General features: G+C 43.9%; 1 protein-coding gene, 1 long non-coding RNA gene and 1 pseudogene across 2 annotated transcripts; 1 reads left to right on the top strand and 2 right to left on the bottom strand.

Annotated features, from left to right (window-relative positions):
• Positions 1 to 3,109: 3,109 nt before the first annotated feature.
• Positions 3,110 to 6,171, bottom strand: LOC100686712 (60S ribosomal protein L34-like). The gene is given in 3 exon segments (XM_038549496.1): positions 3,110 to 3,517; positions 5,062 to 5,158; positions 5,961 to 6,171. Coding segments are annotated over 3 exon segments (669 nt in total). The 3' UTR covers positions 3,110 to 3,156.
• Positions 6,172 to 7,344: 1,173 nt separating this feature from the next.
• On the top strand, positions 7,345 to 12,570 carry LOC119873255. The gene is made up of 3 exons (XR_005364301.1): positions 7,345 to 7,927; positions 11,130 to 11,578; positions 11,804 to 12,570. It is a non-coding gene; the product is annotated as an uncharacterized LOC119873255 (long non-coding RNA).
• Positions 9,606 to 9,714, bottom strand: LOC119873491 (annotated as a pseudogene).
• Positions 12,571 to 22,758: the final 10,188 nt, after the last annotated feature.

The following is a 22,758-nucleotide window of genomic DNA, read 5'->3' as shown; positions in this document are numbered from 1 at the left end:
ACTAAAAGTCTGGCATCCTAGGAAATGTCTCAGGTCCAGGCAAACCAGGTGGTTGGTCATCCTATAGGGAGGTGTCCTTTGTGAGGTTGGCAAAGGCAAAGGCCTGGAAAAGAGCAGCTATGTCTATCAAGTACCTACATTTTGAATACTGAGGTGGTGGGACAAGTAGCAAATATGTTCTAGCTACTTCCTGAGGCCCCTAGGGTCTTTGCAGAGGTTTGCAGGAGCAGGTGGGGGCATTGGGGCAGAGAAATTTGAGTACAAGGTGAACATAGCCTCATTTAAACCCACAGGCTAGAGAGGCCCAGGGACTTTGGGGATGTATTTACATAGCCAAGACAACACCATATGCACCATTTTGTCCAGTGCATTTGTATCTATGATTTTACAATACATTCTCACAATTTAATGGCTTGCAGAATGTTCCATCAAGAGGGTTTTGCTTGTTTCAAAATTTTTCCTATTATAAACAGCACTTCACAAACAACTTTGTGCTAAAAGCTTTTTTTTTCTTTTTCTTTTTTTTTCTTTCTGTGTTTAAAATGTTTATTAGGGTAGCTGGCTGGCCGGCTCAGTCAATGGAGCATGCAACTCCTGATCTCGGGGTCATGAGTTTGAGCCCCATATTGGGGGTAGAGTTTACTTAAAAAACAAATTAAAATTTTTATCAACGGTAATTTAAACGTATCATTGATTAAGTATATACATTAGGAAATGTTATCTCATTTAATCCTCACAGCACTGCTGTGGACTAGGTATTATTTTCCCTAGGTAGAAATGAGATCTCAGGGGTTATATAATTTGCCAAGGTCACATAGCTAGTGCATGGAGCCAGAATTTGAAACCAGCAACACCATATGTTTTAAAATATGTTGATGGTTAATTTTGATTTGTTCAGAGCCCCATTGTCTCTTTCCTGCATTTGCTCTACTGAGCTCCCTTGAACCTTACATATACATCTCTTTATTTTATCTATTTATTTTTTTGGGAGAGAAAGTGTGGATGGGAGGGGAGGGCTGAGGGAGAGGGAGAGAGAAAATCTTAAGCAGGCTCCATGCTCATCACGGAGCCTGATGCAGGGCTCGATCCTATGACCCTGAGATTATCACCTGAGGTGAAATCAGGAGTTAGAGGCTTAACTGACTGAGCCACCCAGACACCCTGCATCTCTTCATTTTTGATGATGTGTTGTGCAAGTGATCATGTGTGTCTCTCTTTTGCACTTTCCCCACTGTGTTGTATTTGCTTGTTCACACATCTGGTCACCCTGCAAGTGGAGAAAGGCCCTTGAGAGTAGAGCTGCATTCTCCTTCATCCCCTTCCAGCATATCTAGCATGACGGAGGAGAGACACAAGACAGACTCATTACTGAATGTACAAAAAGAGACATCAGTTGGTAGCTTGAGAGGGAAGGGAAGGACTATTTCAGGGTTGAAGGGACTGGAACAGCTCAGTGTGTGAGGGCTGTCTTGTATGTGCTCAGAGAAGGTGGTATCACTGGGGCAAAGGCCTCGAACCAGGCAGACAAGCTATCCTGGCCCATGGGAATGGGGGAAGCAAATCTAGGGGGCTGGGAATATCCTTGGGGCACCTTCACTTACTCAGTAAATATTTATTATGCACCTACTTTACACATATAGTACATACAGTGCTACTTTTTAAAAAAATTTTTTTTTAATTTATTTATGATAGTCACACAGAGAGAGAGAGAGAGGCAGAGACATAGGCAGAGGCAGAGGGAGAAGCAGGCTCCATGCACCGGGAGCCTGACGTGGGATTCGATCCCGGGTCTCCAGGATCGTGCCCTGGGCCAAAGGCAGGCGCCAAACCGCTGTGCCACCCAGGGATCCCTACAGTGCTACTTTGAACAGGGTGGGTAGGGAAGGCTTCTGTGAAAAGATGACATTCTAACTCAAATCTGAACGTTATTGAAACCATCTATGTCAAGATCTGGAGAAGAACATTCTGAACATAGTGGACTCAACAGATTTGGGAAGCAAGCGGAAGACTGAGTATATTGGGGCAACTTTGTGATCCTGGGCAGGTTTCTTAATCCCTGTTTCATCATATGTGAAACGGGAATGATTATAGTACCCACTTCACTGGGTTGTAATGAGTATTAAATAAAAGAAGGCACAGAAAATAAAAATAAGAACAAAAATAAAAATAAAATGCCTAAAATGGGGGGGAGGTGGCATAGTCAGTTAGACATCCAACTCCTGATTTTGGTTCGGATCGTGATCTCAGTGTCATGAGATTGAGCCCTGAGTCTGGCTCCATACTCAGTGGGGGAGTCTGCTTGAGGTTCTCCCCCTCCCTCTACCCCTCCCCTCCATGCTCTCTCTAAAATAAATAAATAAATCTTTAAAAATAAATAAAATGCCTAAAATGGTATATGGCTTTTATGTTTTGTATATTTTTCCACAATTAAAAAATGTATGCTTAGTGAAAGAAGTCAATCACAAGGGCAGCCCAGATGGCTCAGTGGTTTAGCATCTGCCTTCCGTCCAGGGCCTAATCCTGAAGACCCGGAATCAAGTCCCACGTCAGGTCCCTGCATGGAGCCTGCTTCTCCCTCTGCCTGTGTTTCTGCCTCTCTCTCTCTCTCTCTCTCTCTCTGTCTCTCATGAATAAATAAATAAAATCTTTAAAAAAGTCAATCACAAAAAGCCACATATTATATGATTATATTTGTATGAAATGTCCAGAATAGGCACATTCATAAAAACAGGAAGTGGGCTAGTGGTTGCCCAGAAATAGGAGAGGGAGAATGGAGAGTGATTGCCAGTGGTCACAACCCTTCTTTTAGGGGTGCTGAAAAATGTTCTGGGACGAGATAGCAGTGATGCCTGTGAATACACCAAAACCCACTAAATTGTACACTTATTCAAAAGGGGGAATTTTAAGGGCACCTGGGTGGCTCAGTCAGTAAAGCCTGCCTTTGGTTCAGGTCATGATCCCAGGGTCCTGGGATTGAGTCCTGCATCAGGACTAAGCAGGGAGCCTGCTTCTCACTCTCCCTCTGCCTGCCGGTCCCCCTGCTTGTGCTCTCTCTCTTTTGGTCAAACAAATAAATAAAATCTTTTTTTTTTTTAAAGGTGAATTTTTTTCAAGCTCTTTGATTTTTATTACTCAAAAAAAATCCTCATTTTTTTTTTATTTAGCTTTCTGACTCTGTCCTTGAGCCTTCAACACTTTCACAACGATTTTCTGCTCCTCAATAAGGAAAGCACGCTTGATCCTGTCACGAACACACTTAGCACACATGGAACCACCGTAGGCCCTGCTGACGTGTTTTTTCGTTTGAGACAATCTCATAAGGACTTTAGGTCTCACAGCACGAACTCCTCAAAGTCGGCCAGGGCACATGCCACATGCAGACTTTGGCGCTTTCCCAACATTCTTGGTATAAAGGTAAACGATTCTATTGCCAGGGGTTCGGGACAGCCTAGTTTTGTTAGAGGCTGTATTGTAGGGCAGCTTATGATGGTATGTCAAACTCCTACGGACGCCGTCCCTGAAAGAGGAAAAAAAGCTAAAGGTGAATTTTAAAAAAGGTGATGGCATGTGAAATTACATCTCAATAAAAATTAGTAAGAAATATATAAGTAGGGACACCTGGGTGGCTCAGTGGTTGAGCATCTGCCTTCAGCCCAGGGTGTGATCCCAGAATCACAAGATCAAGTCCCCCATTGGGATCCCTGCATGGAGCCTGCTTCTCCCTCTGCCTATGTCTCTGCCTCTCTCTCTCTCTCTGCCTTTCATGGATAAATAAATAAAAATATTTTAAAAAAGAAATATGTGAGTAGTACAAGGAATGGGGAAATAATTATAAATATATCTTAAGAATTCATTTATTTATTTATTTATTTATTTATTTATTTATTTTTTGAGTGACCTCTATATCCAGAGTAGGGCTCAAACATACAACCCTGTGACCAAGGGTTGCATGCTCTATGGACCAAGCCAGCTAGCAGTCCCCATGCCTCCAGCCTGCTTTAACTAGTTCTTCTCAGCCTTTCAGCAATAAAGTTATTCTCAGCTGATATATATATATATATATATATATATATATATATATAAATATTTATTTATTTATCTATTTATTTATTTAATTTTTATTTAATTTAATTTAATTTAATTTTATTTAATTTTATTTTATTTTATTTTAAGTAAACTCAATTCCCAGTGTGGGGCTTGAACTTACCTCCCGGAGATTGAGAGTCACATCCTTTATGGACTAAGACAGCCAGGCAACCCTGATACTATTATTATACATTAGTAAGGTTTCTAGTTTCATTTCTAACATTTAGAGAGAGAGACAGACACAGAGAGACAGAGTAAACATGCAAGGTGATTTGTGGATTTTCTTTGTGATTTTTATACTTTTAGAATTTTTTTTTACTGTGCCTATGATTCCATGCCTTCCTTTCCTGCCCCCCCTCCCCCCCAACCCATGGGCTTTCTTTCTGTCTCATTCGGAATCTGCTTAAATTGACCTAGTTTTGTCTTTAATCAAATCTTCAGGAACCAATTCATTACTGTTAGAAATGGTCTAACAGGTTTTATTTTGATGATTGTTAAAATTCTCTTTTATTTTTGGATAACACAGTCACAAAGAATGCTACCATTTATTTGACCAGTAAAAGACAACGCTTATGAATAAAATTTGAGGAAAATAAAAAACAAAAACATATGCCAGCAGGTTTACCTTGATGATAGAAATGATCACGGCTGAGAGCTGTGCCGGCCAGACAATGGTTTCAGATTTGCAGTGTGCCCTGAAAGCTGTGAAAAATGTATTGCCCAGCACCCTGATAAGGAAATCACTCATTCTGAGTGAAGGGAATGAAAAGATTAGAAAAAATAATAATAACCCAAAGGGCAAGAATAAAACAAGCTGGGAAGAGACACACATTTCGAGCTCATATGGCTTGCTTGAAAAGAGTCTTTAGGCTTTCAACTACTCACAGTGATTTCTATTCCTTCCTTCCTAGCCCTCTGAGGCCACTGGGAACACCATCCTAGAGGAGCCTGCCTGCAGCCAGCCTGCAGCCACACCTGATGCCATTCTTCGAAGTGTTAGGACGGTGACAGTGTCGCCTCTGATCCTCCCCTCCATGGGCACACCATTCAAGGATTCGCAGCCCTTGCTGGCCTGGCAGCAGAAGACAAATTTAGTTTCCAGGGGGCAGTTACCCACAAGCTTTTTTTTTTTTTTTTTTTAATGATTTTATTTATTTGTGAGAGACACAGAGAGAAAAAGAGGCAGAGACACAGGCAGAGAGAGAAGCAAGCTCCGTGTAGGGAGCCCAACGTGGGACTCGATCCTGGGTCTCCAGGATGGATCATGCCCTGGGCCGAAGGCGGCGCCAAACCACTAAGCCACCAGGGCTGCCCACCCACAAGCTTTTTTTCTGAATAGGGTTTCTTTCCATCACACTCTTTTGGGCCTCACTGCTCCCTGGAAGCCTGGGCAAATACGAAGTGGAGCAAGTATGGGTATGTCAAAGCCCCAGTGAGTCTTCCTGCCGGATCATTTTCACCGAGCAATACGAGAATGGAATATTTTGATTTTCCTGACATCGAAAGCTACCCCGAGTTATTTAGCATTTTCGTTATCTCCTCACTCTTATGAATGCCGCTTTCTCAGCCAGGAAGCTACAAAGCCAACTTCTTAGGAGATTCCAGATTTTATTAAACATTTATCTGCTTTCCTCAACAGTGAATGTACATTAGCTTGATTATAAAATGAGTGACCTTTTTTTAGGGGAAGGGAAGGTAGTAAATGGAACATAGGACTCATCACCAGCTGATGCTGAAGGGATAAATAAAAGGCCTGGGCGGGGGGTGGTGGGGGGACTCCTCACACCTCAGCTGGGATGGTGTATCCGCGGATGGAGACTGGAAGGAAAGGCTCTGCTTGGCTCTGCCCTGGGAACACACATGCACACACACACATACACACATGCACATGCACACCAGGGACTGCCCTTGAGGGCAGTCATTAACCAGGCTGGACCTCATGTCATAGGCTCTGCCCTCAACCAGGGCTACTGTAGTCTCAAAGTAGCCACTACTTGGGACTGTGCCTTGCTTTGCTGATTCTCCACATTCAGACACTAGAAGCAGATCACAGAGGTAAGGAATGGAAGGCAGTCTTGCAGACATGCCTCAGCCTGTTTGCAGAGCTCAGATCCCTTGGCCAGAACAGTGGCCCAGAGATGAAGAAACTGAATCCCATTCCGTAAAGAAGGGGCCTCAGAGTTCCTGTAGCTCTGCCTCCTTCCTGACCCCTCCACTAGAGGACCCTGGATTCAACATAACGAGGAAGGGGCTGGCCAGGGGATTACTGGCTCCTCTAGCCCTGCTTGCAAACCTTTCCTTGAGAATGTCACATGTATCTTTGCTCTTTAAATACCCAGACTGCATTTTGGTCAGAAGAATTTTTTTCTTTAAGTTATATTTATTTAAATAATCTCTACACCGGATGTGGGACTCCAACTCACAACCACACAATTAGGAGTCACATGTTCTTCCAACTAAGTCAGCCAGTCACCCCTTGATCAGGAGAATGTTTAAGGTGTGTCATGGAAGGATTTGTGGTAAGGCTATATTTGAAATGTTTTGCAAAGAAATCGGGTTGTAGTATTTAAAGCCCAGATCACTCTGGATCTGAGGGGATGGATTTAAAAACAGATTTCAAGATAAGTCTTGAGCAGTTGGAAGATATGCCAGTGGTCTTAGGCTTGGGCAATGTCCCTGTTCTTTTCCAGGAGCTGATGAAAAGGACTAGCCTTGGGGTGCCTGGGAGGTTCAATCAGTTAAGCATGGGACTCTTGATTTCGGCTCAGATCATGATCTCAGGGTCATGAGATCGAGTTCTGCTTCTGTGGACTGCTTGGGATTCTCCGCTTCCCTCTCCCTCTGCCTACCTCTCCGCCCCCACCCCCCCCGCTCTTTTGAAAGAAAGAAAGAAAGAAAGAAAGAAAGAAAGAAAGAAGAAAGAAAGAAAGAAAGAAAGAAAGAAAGAAAGAAAGAAAGAAAGAAGGAAGGAAGAAACAGCCTGACCCTCTGGGCATCTTCCACTGGGTAACATCCTCATCCATTTGCCAGACCCGCCTAGGTCTCTGTCCAGTGGTTCCAGACCAACAGCAGGGGCGCCACCTCCAGGCCAATCCTGAGAAGTGTAGTTTTGTGAGCCAGACTGATATTCCTGGACATGTTCATTCTAGGCAGCGTGTATCTGCAAGATAAAGGGCAAAGGGTCTGGACTCCTGGGTTAGGAATACCTTACCCCAGGTAGTTCTAGAATCTGGGGTTTCTTAGTGATCAAGAATCTGAGCAGCCCGTGCCCTACTTTCCCACTCTGATTGCCCCAAGTGACCTCAGAAAAGAGATGGGATTCCTCCTGTATCAGCCTCACTGTATGTTTTTTTTCAGGGATTCCTCTTTATTTCTTACTTGTCCTTGGCCTTCCTCCAGACCAGCATAACTTTACATCCTCAAAGCCATCCCATCCAGCCTGCCTCAAGAAGTCCCCAGACTAAGTGACTTCTTTGTGACACTGTGTGAAGAAATCCTGTGATGGCTAATGTACGTGACTTTCTGGGGAGACATTGCCACTGAGCCAGGTTATTTTTAGGGAGGGGAGTTCCCATCACCTGGCAGCCAGCAGTGCCTGGAACTCACTTAGTTCAGTTCCTACCTTATCAGTCTTCAAAGAGTTGGATATTCACATTTGCTAGCTGAGCAGCCTAAACTATCTAGCAGATATCCTGTCATATTAGCTGAGGATGGCAGGAAAGCCCCATTTCCAAAGCCCCATGACCTGAGAACTTTGAAGTCATGCCAGCTTTGTTGCTGCTTGTCTAAGCAATTCTGCAGGACCATCACCGAGTTGGCTGAAATTCAAGTCCACCCAAAGGTAAGGAATGAACAGGATCCTCTTCCTCCTGAACAGCCATCAATGTTCCCTGGCAGCAAGATACTGCACATCAGGGTTGAGATCAGACATGGCATCACTCAGCGTGTCATTAAGGATCATTCAAAATCCTGAACATGACCATTCAAGGGGACTTTTGGTGACCTTGTGGTCTGAAAACTGCCACTTAAGTCCATCAGCTCTTGACTCACAGGTACTCTGGCTGAGAATAAACAGCAGTGCTGCTGAAGATCAATGGTCGCCTTGATGCCCATGGCCATCACATCATCATGGGGGGAAGCAGGTACCCTAACTAACTTACCTCTGGATTCCTGGTGGAATACATCAATCAAGCTCTAGAGAACTCTCTCTGCTGCTCCCTGCTCACCAAGAAACACAGCCGTACCACCCACTTTAACTCTGCTATGGACTGAGTAAAAATATTCTCAAAATATGTATCTGACAAAGAAAATGTATCCAGGATATAAAAAACATTCTTGGGGCACCTGGGTGGCTCAGTCGTTGAGCATCTGCCTTTGGCTCCGGTTGTGATCCTGGGATCCTGGGATCCTGGGATCCAGTCCCGCATCAGGCTCCCCACAGGGAGCCTCCTTCTCCCTCTACCTACCTCTCTGCCTCTCTCTCTCTCATGAATACATAAATAAAATCTTTTAAAAAGTCCTTAAAACTCAATAATGAAAACAATCCAATGTTTAAAATAGGCAAAGGATTTGAAAAGACACTTCACAAAGACAGATGGATAGCCAATATGCACACAAAAAGTGGTCTCCATCACTTGGTCATCAGGGAAATGCAAGCTGAAATCACAATGAGCTACTTCTACACTGTCAACAAAATGACTAAAACTCAAGACTGAAGACACCAAATGTTGAAGAGGATATAGAGTAACTAAAGCTCTACATTTTTGTCGAAAGTTTAAAATGGCACAACACTCCTGGCTGGCTCAGTTGGAAGAGCACGTGACTCTTGATCTTGGAGTCATGAGTTTGATCCCCACGTTCGGTGCAGAGATTATTTTAAATAAATAAATAAATAAATAGATAAACCAATAAATAAATAAAGGTGCCTGCGTGGTGCTGTCAGTAAAGCAGGGAGCCTGCTTCTTCCTCTCCCTCTGCCTACCGCTTGCCCTGCTTGTGCTCTCTTTCTCTCTGTCAAATAAATAAATAAAATCTTTTTAAAAATAAAAATTAATTAATTAGCTAATTCATTAATTTTTTTAAATTGCACAACTTTGGGAAAATGTGTAACAGTTTCATAAGATTAAACATACAGGGGATCCCTGGGTGGCTCAGCGGTTCAGCGCCTGCCTTTGGCCCAGGGCGAGATCCTGGAGACCCGGAATCGAGTCCCACGTCGGGCTCCCTGCGTGGAGCCTGCTTCTCCCTCAGCCTGTGTCTCTGCCTCTCTCTCTTTCTGTGTCTCTCATGAATAAATAAAATCTTTAAAAAAATAAAAATAAAAAAATAAACATACAACTTACTTATGACCCAGTACATCTATTCCTGTGTATTTACCCAAGAGAAATGAAAATGGGACCACACACATACACAAAATTGCACAGAAATGTTTAGGGAAGCTTTGTTTGTTTGTTTTCCTTTAAGTAGGCTTTACACCCAACATGGGGCTGCCCTGAACTCAGGACCCCAGGATCCAGAGTTGCATTTTCTACCAACTGACGTAGCCAGGTGCCCCTAGAAAGACATTTCTTGAGACTCCTGCTTTAAACCAACAGCTTCAGCAAACTGCCGGCCTTGACTCAGGGCCAATGTAATTTACTTTGAAATGCATGAAAAAACGAGGTGGGTTGATGGGTGGATAAATGGGTGGAGAAATGAACAGTTGCATGATAAAGAGTCCAATGTAAATTATAGAATCTTATGGTAGGTATATCGGGAATTACTACACAATTTTTTCCATTTTTTTTTTTTTTAAAGATCACCACACTTTATTTTATTTTTATTTTTTTTATTTATGACAGTCACAGAGAGAGAGAGAGAGAGGCAGAGACACAGGCAGAGGGAGAAGCAGGCTCCATGCACCGGGAGCCCGACGTGGGATTCGATCCCGGGCCTCCAGGATCGCGCCCTGGGCCAAAGGCAGGCGCCAAACCGCTGCGCCACCCAGGGATCCCAATTTTTTCCATTTTTTAAAGAATTTTTTTCCATTTTTTTGAGGCCATAGGAAAACTAAATTGGCAATCTTTTGTTTCTCCAGTGACAAACATATGTGGATGTTTGTTATACATCTGTCAATTCTGTTATTGAAATATTCCATAATAAATACATTAACTAACAGATAAATAGGGCTGCCCCAGTGGCCCAGTGGTTTAGTACCGCCTTCAGCCCACGGAGACCCAGGAGTCCCACGTTGGGCTCCCTGCATGGAGCCTGCTTCTCCCTCTGCCTGTGTCTCTGCCTCTCTCTCTCTCTGTGTGTGTCTCTCGTGAATAAATAAAATCTTAAAAAAAAAAAACAGATGAATAAATAAATGTCCTCTGGTGATTCTGACAAGCACCCCGTTGGGCTTCAACAGCTCAGGAGTCTCCATGAACAGCATGCAGCGGAGCCACACAGCACTTACCTTAGAGGCTGGAGAGGAGTTTCCTATGACTGCTGGAACCAAACATCACAAGCATAATGGTTTAAAATCACACAAACTTACTATCTCACAGTTCTGGAGGCCCAAAGTCAGAATGGGTGTCACTGAACTAAATTCAAGGTGTTGGAAGGCTGCTTCCTTCCGGAGACTCTAGACTTCCTTGTCCCTTCCGGCTTCGAGAGGCTGCCAGCATTTTCTGGACTCATGGCCACTTCCTCCACCTTCAAAGCCAGCAGCATAGCATCTTCAAATCTCTCACTGACTCTGACTTTCCTGCCCTCCCTCTTTCACATTTAAAGTCCCCTTGTGATTCCACAGAGCCCACCCAGATAATCCAGGATCATTTTGTTCTTTGTTTTTAAGATTTTATTTATTTATTCATGAGAGACACCGAGAGAGAGGCAGAGACATAGGCAGAGGGAGAAGCAGGCTCCCCGTGGAGAGCACGATGCGGGACTCGATTCCAGAACCCCGAGATCACAACCTGAACCAAAGGTGGATGCTCACCACCGAGCCACTCAGGTGCCCTGATCATTTTCTTGTTTTAAGGTCATCTGATTAGCACCCTTACTTCTATTTGCAGCGTTAATCCTACCTGGCTCTATAACATAACATAATCACAGGATGCGGACATCTTTGGGGGGCCATTATTCTGCCTACCACAGTGCTCTGCCCACTTGTAAGGGGCTCCCCGAGTAAGCTGGAAGAACTGCGATTCCTGACATATGTGCTACGCAGCCGTGATGAAAATGGAAATGCCAGTTCTTGCAAAGCCATGGCACTGCTCCCCATTCCTGTGGATCTACCTCATCCTCAACTGCTCCCTACTACCTCCAGACCACCCTCCACACCCCCACAACCAGCCTGGACAAATCAGAAGGGGCAAGTGTGACATGCAGTACAGAAAACATGGAATCCCCACTGGCCTTGGGACCAACATTTGGTACTAACAATAGACTATGTTGGCAATAGATGACTGGCCTCCATCTCTCTGTCAAGAACTCCTCTGAAGAAGTTCAGACATTCCACCGGGTAAGTGAAGAGACACTGTGCCCTGTCTAGGGGACTTGGAAGGGTCTGGTGCCCACCCCAGTTTTGGCCCTTCACATGGCCAGCCCAGCCGACCCCAAAGCCAGCCCTGAACATCCTCGGACACTCGCTGGGTATCTGCCTCCACTTCTGCAGCTTGATCCTCATCTGCTCAAACTTTTCTCTCCTCCTTCTAGTTTGGAACCTTGATCTCATGCTCTTTCCTAGGTGTCTTCTTGCAGGTGGGAACCCCAGGCCTCCAGTGGAATTTTTGGATCCTCCTCCTCTCCAGCTTCAGTGAGAACTTCTTGATTCGGGATCCCAGTTCTGGGGACTCCACCCGTCCATCAGGAATCAGAAAAGGTCCAAGCCCCAGCACCCCTATAAGGAGTAAGGAGAGAATGAAATCCTTTTGTGCTTGACATTTCTCATTTCATTTTTCAAGACTTATTTTTAAGTAATCTCTATACCCAATATGGGGCTTGAATGCACAACCCCAAGATCGAGAGTCACATGCCCTACCAGCTGAGTCAGCCAGGGGCCCTGATATTTGTCATTTCACATTATTTCCTATGTCAGTGGGGTCCATTATACTGATTGACCATATTTTGCTTTGTCGCATCTATGCTTTAAGCTTTTGGGACATTGCCAGTCTATTGCTATTATAAATATCTCCGCAATGAACATCCTTATTCAAATGACTTCAGTTTCCTTTTGGGTTATTTCCTTGGGACTAATTTACAACCAAAAGATAATTAGATTGAGGTATTCATCTGTTCCTTTTTTGTCTGATGCACATCCCTTTCCACTGGGAACATCCCCTTCCACTTTATGGTTCGGATGTGCTTTCAAGCAAATGTCCCCACCTGTCCTGTCCCAAGGGTAGGTGTGTGAGCCAATTTGCTCATGGTAGATTGGTAACAACAAACCACAAGTCTCATGGTTTAACACAGTTAAGAATTTATTTCTTGGGAGATCCCTAGGTGGCTCAGCGGTTTAGTGCCTGCCTTTGGCCCAGGGTGTGGTCCTGGAGTCCCGGGATCGAGTCCTGCATCGGGTTCCCTGTGTGGAGCCTGCTTCTCCCTCTGCTTGTGTCTCTGCCTCTGTGTGTGTGTGTGTCTTTATAAATAAGTGAATAAAATCTTTAAAAAAAAAAGAATTTATTTCTTGGTTATATCCTTGCTTGATAAAGGTTTTTGGGAAGTAGAGGAGGCAGGACATGGGGAGGTCCTTCTATTTCTTTTTTTAAATACTTTATTTATTTATTTATTTATTTATTTATTTATTTATTTATTTATTTATGAGAGACACACAGAGAGAGAGAGAGAGAGAGAGAGAGAGAGGCAGAGACACAGGCAGAGGGAGAAGCAGGTGCCATGTAGGCAGCCCAATGTGGGACTCGATCCCGGGACTCCAGGATCATACCCTGGGCTGAAGAAGGCGCTAAACTGTTGAGCCACCTTGGCTGCCCAGGAAGGTCCTTCTATAAGCTGAAATTTAGATAGAAGTTCCTTCCTTCTAGTGTCTTCAGTGTTCTTTACAGCTTCTTTGGGGCCCTTCCATGAGACCTGTACATGCATCAACCATTAAGGAGCAGAGAGTAGGAGGACTGGGGGAGGGAGTACAGCAGCTCTGAAGTTGTACATCTCACTGCCATATTTGGTTGGCCAGAATTAGTCACACACTTCCACTAGATATGAGGCCACCTCGGAAATGGAGTCTTCTGTGCCCAGGAAGAAATGAAACAGTGGTCAACACACAGCATTGTCTTTGCCAGTTAGAAAACCCCGTACTTGAACATGAGATTGCTCAAGAATGGGCATATAACCTTGGTAGATTTATTCTGGAGCATTGCTATGGATCCTGGGAGTCTTCCTAAGGACAAGAGCCATGCAGCGCTTGCTAACATGGAGGTGGCAGGGCTTCTTCCCCAGCAGAGCAAGGGAAGAAGGCTGCTGGAAAACAGAGCCAGGGGCAGGGAGAGCCAAGGAGCTCAGATCCCTGGGGAAGTGCTTTGAGCTCCTGGATCCAGGATCAACTCTTCTGGATAAATTCCCTTTGCCTGAGCTAGTCTGTGTTGGATTTCTGTCACCTACAGCCAAAGGAGTCCTGACTAATAATACTTAGGTCCAGGGAGAAAAAGATTTATTTTATTTTACTTTTTAAAAGATTTTATTTGGGCAGCCCCGGTGGCGCAGAGGTTTAGTGCTGCCTGCAGCCCGGGGTGTGATCCTGGAGACCCGGGATCGAGTCCCACGTCGGGCTTCCTGCATGGAGCCTGCTTCTCCCTCTGTCTGTGTCTCTGCCGCTCTCTCTGAATAAATAAATCTTTAAAAAAATAAAATATTTTATTTATTTAATTAATTTATTAATTTATTTATTTATTTATTCATGAGAGACACATAGAGGCAGAGACACAGGCAGAGGGAGAAGTAGGGTCCTTTTAGGGAGCCCAATACAGGACTTGATCCCAGGATTCCAGGATCTTGACTGGAGTCCAAGGCAGATGCTCAACCACTGAGCCACCCAGGTGCCCCAGGATAAAAAGATTTTAAAATGCTTGAAATAGATTGTGAAAATGCTCTCTAAACAACCTAGCCATTGCGTAAGGCAGCTTGTTTCTCCAAATTTTGTTTTTATAACTTACGTTTTTTAAAGCATACCTTAATGTTGTTGTATTCAAACATTTTTTGCTGGAAAAGCTGAGTCTTTTCTCACAGTTTATGTGCTGTGTTTTCCTGGGTTTATCTCTCTTAACCATATGTTAAAAATAATGACTTTATAAGTCTGGATAAAAGCCATTTTATGAAAAAAAAATTTTTTAAAAAGCCATTTTATGAGTCTTCCCTTATATATTTTGGAGGGCAAACTGTTACTGGTTACATCCATCATATAGAAATGTGCAGAAAGACTTATGTGGATGGTTGTAGCAGGAATGTCTTTATTCTCCCAACAGAAATTTACTTATTATGAGAGTTAGTATAGTGCAAAGATTGAGAGCAGAGGCCCTGAGGCCAGAATTCTTGGGTACAAAACCTGGTCTATGTACTTACTAGCTATGTTAACTTAACAATCATTAACCTCCTCATCTCAGAAACAAAGGTAACACCTACCTTGCAAGTTTGGTTGCAAAGCTCCTACGAGGTTTTTTTATGAGGATTGGATGAGGTAATGTATATAGAATGATCAGAACAGTGACTAGCTTCAGGAAACACATTATTATTATTATTATTTTAAAGATTTTATTTATTTATTCATGAAAGACACAGAGGAGAGAGAGGCAGAGACACACGCAGAGGAAGAAGTAGGCTCCCTGCAGGGAGCCCGACGTGGGACTCGATTCCAGGACTCCAGGATCATGCCCTGGGCCAAAGGCAGGCGCTAAACCGCTGAGCCATCCAGGGATTCCCAGGAAACACTTATTAAAATGCTGTTCTGGGGGACGCCTGGGAGGCTCAGCGGTTGAGCGCCTGCCTTCGGCCCAGGGCATGATCCTGGAGTCCTGGAATCGAGTCCCACATCGGGCTCCCTGCATGGAGCCTGCTTCTCCCTCTGCCTGTGTCTCTGCCTCTCTCTCTCTCTCTCTCTCTCTGTGTCTCTCATGAATAAATAAATAAAATCTTTTAAAAAATAAAATAAAATGCTGCTTTGGGGGGTGCCTGGGTGGCTCAGGTGTTTAGGCCTCTGCCTTTGGGTCAGGTCATGATCCTGGGGTCCCGGGATTGAGCCCCACATCAGGTTCCCTGCTCAGTGGGGAGCTGGCTTCGCCTTCTCCCGCTGCAGCTCCCCCTGCTTGTCCTCTCACTCTCTGCCAAATAAATAAAGTCTTTAAAAAAAAAAAAAAAAAAGGGCAGCCCCGGTGGTGGTGCTGCGGCTTGGCGCCGCCTGCAGCCCAGGGTGTGATCCTGGAGACCCTGGATCGAGTCCCATGTCGGGCTCCTCTCCCTGCCTGTGTCTCTGCCTCTCTCTCTCTCTGTATCTCTATGAATAAATAAATAAGATCTTTAAAAAAAGAAAAAATATATATATACTGTTTTTGTTATTATTATTACTGATCACCTACAGAATGCTAAACCTTTCCCTGGGCACTTGGGATATAGCAGCAAAGAAACCAGATAAAACTCCTGATTGCCCATATGGAACCTCTATTCTTTTTTTCCTTTTTAAAAAAATTTTAAAGTAAGCTCCACACCCACATCAGGGCTTGAATTAACAACCCTGAGATTAAGAGCTGCATGCTCTACCAGCTGAGCCTGCCAAGGAGCCCCTGGAGCTTACATTCTAAACAGACTAATTAAGGAAAATAGAGAGTATGCCAGATGGTGATTGATGCAGTGGAGGGAAATAAAGCAGGGAACGGAGAGAGAGAGAGTAATGGGGAGAGATGAAATTTTAAAGATGTTCTGATAAAGGCATCACCAAGAAGGTGATGTTCAAGTACAGGCCTGAGAAAGGGAAGAAATGAACCTCATGAGTTATCTGCGAGAAAGGCGTTCCAGGCAAAGGGAGAAGCAAATGCAGAGGGACCAAGGTAGGATCAGACCTGGACAGGCTGACCTCTGTGTGTGGAACTGCCTGAGTGGTGGGAGAAGTCAAGGCAAGGGGAAGGGACGGGACTGGATCATGGGGGGCCTTGATGGTCTTTGTAAGTCTTTGGATTTTGCTCAGAATAAGATGGGAGCCACTGGAGGGTTTTGAGCCAGGGAGTGGCCTGAGGTGACATATTTTAAGGGTTCCATGCTGGCAGAAGCAGAGAGACTATCAAGGAGGCCACTCAATAATCCGGCTGAAAATGGTGATAATTTGGAGCCAGCTGCCCACGGTGAAACCAGCAGAGTAGAGTCAGAGTTTAGATATATATTATAGATACAGATTAGGATTTGCAAGTGGACATGACATAAGAAGAAAGAGAAAGAGAGCTTTCAAGGATAACTCTGAGAGGTGCCTGGGTGGCTTAGCTGGTTAAAAGTGTCTGACTCTTGATTTCACAGTTGTGACTTAAAGCCCTGTGTTGGGCTTCACACTGGTCATGGAGCCTACTTAAAAAAAAACAAAGCAAACAAAAAAACCCCCCCACAATTTCTTAAAAAAAAAGAAATACTGGGGCATCTGGGTGGCTCAGTGGGTTAAGCATATGTCTGTGGCTCAGGTCATGATCCTGGGGTCCTAGGACTGAACCCCACATCAGGTTCCCTGCTCAGTGGGAAGTCTGCTTATCCCTCTGCCTGCTGTGCCATCTGTTTATGCTCTCCCTTAAGATCTGTCAAATAAATAAATAAATAAAATCTTAAAACAAAAAGGAAAGAAAAGGGATCCCTGGGTGGCGCAGCGGTTTGGCGCCTGCCTTTGGCCCAGGGCGCGATCCTGGAGACCTGGGATCGAATCCCACGTCGGGCTCCCGGTGCATGGAGCCTGCTTCTCCCTCTGCCTGTGTCTCTGCCTCTCTCTCTCTCTGTGACTATCATAAATAAATAAATTAATTAAAAAAAAAAGATTTAAAAAAAAAAAAAAAAAAAAAAAAAAAAAAAAAAAAAAAAAAAGAAAAGAAACACAAATGGATGGATCCAAAGTTTTAGCCTGAACAACTAGAAGGAGAGCTGCCATGAGCTGATGTGGGGAAGACTAGGGGAGGAACAAGTTAGGGAAGAAGATCAGAGTTTAATTTCACAGTTGTTTGAGGTACCTATTAGGTACCAGTGTTTATGGTTTGTTATATTTGTGCCAACTCTCATATAGCATGAGTGATAACTATGATTAGTCATATTTGTTATAAATAAAACCTTAATCTCATTATTTTTTCTGTTTAACTGGTTTTGTTGATTTTTCAGTAGACATAGACTGGGAACCTTCACAATACTGTGCTAGCTCCCAATGATTTCTTTGAGGGCTTCAAAGTCCTCTCTATCTTCTGCACCCTTTTCCTGTTATCCACTAAGAGAATTTTTTTAAAGTAATCTCTACACCCAACAGGGTGCTCGAACTCACAACCCAGAGATCAAGAGTCACATGTTCTACTGACTGAGCCAGGCAGGCACCACAGAGAATCTTTTATCCCTGCAAACAGGGTAGGTTTTGCTTGTAGATTTGCCACTCCTAAGCAATGTGTATTATAAGATGCATGAGAGAGGGCACCTGCCTGGCTCAGTTGGTGGAGCATATCTCAGGTCATGAGTTCAAGCCTCATGCTGGTGTAAAGATTACTTAAAAGATAAATAAGTAAGTAAATAAAGCAAGATGTACCAGAGGATGATGGAAAAGAGCACGTTACAATTGGAAATAAACCTCTAGAAGCTGTTGGCTTTGATTTCACTATAAAATTGCAAAGGTAAATGGTATTGATGGTAGATCTGACCTTTTCAGTTTATTTATTTATTTGTTTTTATTTTTTAAAAGGTTTTATTTATTTATTCATGAGAGACACAGAGAGAGGCAAAGACATAGGTAGAGGGAGAAGCAGGCCCTCCACAAGGAGCCCAATGCAGGACTCCATCCCAGACCCTGGGATCACACCCTGAGCCGAAGACCACTGAGCCACCCAGGCATCCCAGATCTTTTCAGTTTAATCTCAGTGTAGTGTTCTTTTGTTTGTTTGTTTTAAGATTTTATCTATTCAAGAGAGAGAGAGCATGAGCCAGGAGAGGGGCAGACAAAGAAGAAGCAGACTCCCTCCTGAGGAGGAAGTCTGACTTGGGGCTCAATCCCAGGATCCCAGAATCATGACCTAAGTTGAAGGCAGACACCCAACTGATTGAGCCACTCAGGTGCCCCTAATCTCAGTGTAGTTTTAAAGTCGCATGAGCAAGAGGTCAAATGTCAGATAATATTTATTACTGGCGGGATCCCTAGGTGACGCAGCGGTTTGGCGCCTCCTTTGGCCCAGGGCGCGATCCTGGAGACCCAGGATCGAATCCCACGTCGGGCTCCCGGTGCATGGAGCCTGCTTCTCCCTCTGCCTGTGTCTCTGCCTCTCTCTCTCTCTCTTTCTGTGACTATCATAAATAAATAAAAATTATAAAAAAAAATATTTATTACTGGCTTTTAACCAGTGTTCCATGGAGATGTTTTAAGGGAAAGGCACTGAAAGGATGGGACTCTAAGGTCACTCTGTGTGTCCAAGGGCAGCTCACTCTTTTTTTTTTTTTTAAGATTCATTTATTTATTCATTCATTCATTCATTCATTCATTCATTTATTCATGAGCAACACAACACACACAGAGGCAGAGACATAGGCAGAGGGAGAAGCAGGCCCTACGCAGGGAGCCCCATGTGGGACTTGATCCCAGGACTCCGGGATCACGCCCCAAGCTGAAGGCAGACGCTTAATCGCTGAGGCACCCAGGTGTCCCCCCCTTTTTTAAAAAAAATATTTTAAAATTTATTTATTCATGAGAGACAGAGAGAGAGAGAGAGAGAGGCAGAGACATAGGCAGAGGGAGAGGCAGGCTCCCTACAAGGGCAGCCCACTCTTATATATTACATAGACACTATCCCATATATAAAGCTTCTGAATATGAAGAACTTCATATGAAATAAGTTTCTGGGGGATCCCTGGGTGGCTCAGCGGTTTAGCGCCTGCCTTCGGCCCAGAGCGCCATCCTGGAGTTCCGGGATCGAGTCCCATGTCGGACTCCAGGCATGGAGCCTGCTTCTCCCTCCTCCTGTGTCTCTGCTTCTCTCTCTCTCTCTCTCTCTCTCTCTCTCTATCATAAATAAGTAAATGAATAAATCTTAAAAAAAAATAAGTTTCTGCCATTTTAAAAAAAACTGTGAAAATACTGTGGCTCCATATTATTTCAAGAATTAGAGTCACAGTGGGGCACCTGGATGGCTCGTTCCATTGAGCATCTGACTCTTGATTTCAGCTCATGATCTTGGGGTCATGGGATTCAGCCCTGTGTCAGGCTCCATGCTCAGCTTGGAGTCTGCTTATCCCTCTCCCTCTGTTCACACTCTGTCTCTCAAATAAGTAAATAAATAAAATATTTAAAATTTATTTATTTTTTAAATTTTTATTTATTTATGATAGTCACAGAGAGAGAGAGAGGCAGAGACACAGGCAGAGGGAGAAGCAGGCTCCATGCACCGGGAGCCCGATGTGGGATTCGATCCCGGGTCTCCAGGATCGCGCCCTGGGCCAAAGGCAGGCGCCAAACCGCTGCGCCACCCAGGGATCCCCAATATTTAAAATTTAAAAAACAATTAGAGGGATCCCTGGGTGGCTCAGCGGTTTGGCGCCCACCTTCAGTCAAGAGTGTGATCCTGGAGACCTGGGATCAAGTCCCGCGTTAGGCTCCCAGCATGGAGCCTGCTTCTCCCTCTGCCTGTGTCTCTGCCTCTCTCTCTCTCTCTCTGTCTCTCATAAGTAAATAAATAAAAATAAAATCTTAAAAAAAAAGAATTAGGGTCATTGTCACATGCCCTATCTCCCCAACTAGTTAGTGTTGGTTTATAATGGCTAAATTTGAGAAATATGCATTTTCTTTGAGTGGCTTTTGTATGTCCAAAGTGAAGGTAATTCCTAGATGTTTACTGGTTGGTTTGCATTTATTATTGTCTATGGGATCTTTTCCTTCCCACTAAATTTTCCAGCTGTTTTTCCAGCTGTATTCTTACAATCTAAAATCTTGCTGAAGCCACTGCCAAACTCCAGTAGTGTTTAGGATGATTTTCCTAAATATAAACATCTTGACTGCCCAAAGTGATACATGTGCTCCTTTCTTCTCAATTCTTTTTTTTTTTTAAGATTTTATTTATTTGAGAGAGAGATATTGAGAGAGAGGGAGAGAGAGAAAGAGAGACAGAGAGAGAGAAAAGAGAGAGCAGGAGCAATGGGGAGAGGGGGAGAGTAAGAAGCCGACTCTCCACTTTGCAGGGAGTCTGACTTGGGGCCAGATCCCAGGACCCTGGAATCATGGCCTGAGCTGACAGCAGATGCTCAACCCACTGAGCCATGCAGGTGCCTCTTTCTTCTCAATTCTTATGTACCTTACTCCTCCTCCTTAGAGAATTATGACAAGCATTCCTAATGTAGTAACTAAAACTAAATTGTGTCAGTGAAATTAATTAAACTAAATTATGTTAGGGCATCTTGGTTTTGCACTTTGAAAAATTCAATGTATATGCAGGTTTGAAAATTCAAAGTTTACAGATAACAGCTAAGTGAAAAGTAACATCTTTCTTCCTTACCACCTGTCCTTCTCCCTAAAGACAATTTCTTGAGCTTCCCTCCAGAAAAACAAGTAATTGTATATGTGAGAATGTGATGTGTGTGGGTATGCACAAATTCTTAATTATACATCCTTTCACACCTGTCTTTAAGTGTAATCATTCAAATGCTTAGCAGTTAAGTGAAGATTCCGGGTATGAACAGCACTCTTTAGTCTCTTAAACCATGAAACAGATGGGAAAGAATGCATTCACCTCATGAGAGGTGGGGCACTTGGGGGGTGGGGTGGGGAGGTGGGGAGCACAGGCACATCCTAGGAGGACCCGGCTTGAGACTCGGCCAGTAGGACATTTGAATGGATTAACATTGTTGATTTGTGAATTTGTGAATTTTGCAAGAATTCTGCTCTTTCCCTATAGCTGTGTGTTTTGGGTCCTTGTTAGCATTTGTCATGTAATTCTTTCTGGATTGTTGCATAGCCTCTCTTGTCATCATTAGTATTTCTTTTCTGATTAAAAATACTCTGGTTAATGCTTTTTTACAAGTCTTTCCTTTTTTGAGATGTTTTCATTTGGAGTTCCTTTTCAGCTTCCCTTCCCCTTTGTGGTGGGCTTCCCGGCACTCCATGGGGTACAAGCACCCCTGCGGTCTTGGAATGTGAGCAGCCTGGGCAGGCAAGCCCTGCCAGGAGTCTAGTCGCCTGTGGAGCGGGTTATCTCCTGGGGAAGAATGCATCCGAAGGGAAGTAGCTACGTTCAGGCAGACAAACCTGGCCTTAAAAATAAGCCTTGGGATGCCTGGGTGGCTCAGCGGTTGAGCGTCTGCCTTTGGCCCAGGGTGTGATCCTGGGGTCGGGGATCAAGTCCCACATCGGGCCCCTTGCAGGGAGCCTGCTTCTCCCTCTGCCTGTGTCTCTATCTCTTTCTCTGTGTCTCTCATGGATAAATAAATAAAGTCTTAGAAAAAAAAAAAAAAAAGAATAAGTGTTGGGTGATGGGGTGTTTGTCCCTCTTAGCTGTCTAGTCCCCAACCCAGCCAACTGGAAGCCAGCATCGCTGGTCTGAGCTGTCTCAGTCTCTAGGCTATAAATGCAAACTAAATCTGAAAGAGCCATTTCTAGTACTAAGTCTATACAGGATCGGAAGTAATGACATTCCCTTTCATTTTGTCCATGTGACAAAGCATGTTGGTAAAGTAGGGAGAGTGGTCTTCTCCCCACTTCTACATGGACATGCCATAGAAGACAGCACCCCTGAGTTTGCCACAAAACATGAGGCAGCTTTGCCTCCTGCTCATCAATATGGGTGGCCCCCAAGCAGGATGATTAGTTCAATGCGTCAACTTGGCTAAGCTATAATATCCAGTTATTCAATCAAACGCTAATCAAAGTGTTGCAATTAATATCTACAGTCAATTGAGTTTAAGTAAAGGAGATTATCCTTGATACTCTGGGTGGGTCTCATTCAATCAGCTGAAAGACTTTAAGAACAGAACTGAGATTTGCCTAAGGAAAAAGACATTTGTCTATGGACTATAGCATCGGCTATAGAGTTTCTTTTTCTTTTCTTTGTTTTTTTTTTTCCCCACAGAAAGCTGAAAAATAATTTATTCTAGTCGATGGCATTAATAAGAAAGTCATCCTGAAAATATACTTTGGGGGATGCCTCGGTGGCTTAGCGGCTGAGCATCTGCCTTCAGCCCAGGGCGTGATCCTGCGGTCCCAGGATGGAATCCCTGCATGGAGCCTGCTTCTCCCTCTGCCTCTGTCTCTGCTTCTCTGTGCCTCTCATGAATAAATAAATAAAATCTTAAAAAACAACAACAACAACAAAAACCAATAGCTCTTCCCTTTAAAAACTATATATATATTCTTTGGTATAATTCTGTTGGGACAGATATTCCCTCTGAACATGCTCTCCTACTGATTGCCCCACCCAATCCTTACTGTCTCAAGACGATTTTTTTTTTCCGAGACGGTTTTTGAATACTTTGCTGACTCCCGTGTTGTGACCAGGC

Source organism: Canis lupus, chromosome 9 (assembly GCF_011100685.1).
Source record: "Canis lupus familiaris isolate Mischka breed German Shepherd chromosome 9, alternate assembly UU_Cfam_GSD_1.0, whole genome shotgun sequence".
In the NCBI taxonomy this organism is placed as follows: domain Eukaryota; kingdom Metazoa; phylum Chordata; class Mammalia; order Carnivora; family Canidae; genus Canis; species Canis lupus.
Note: the sequence above shows the minus strand (reverse complement) of the source record. Positions and strands in the feature narration are given on the sequence as shown.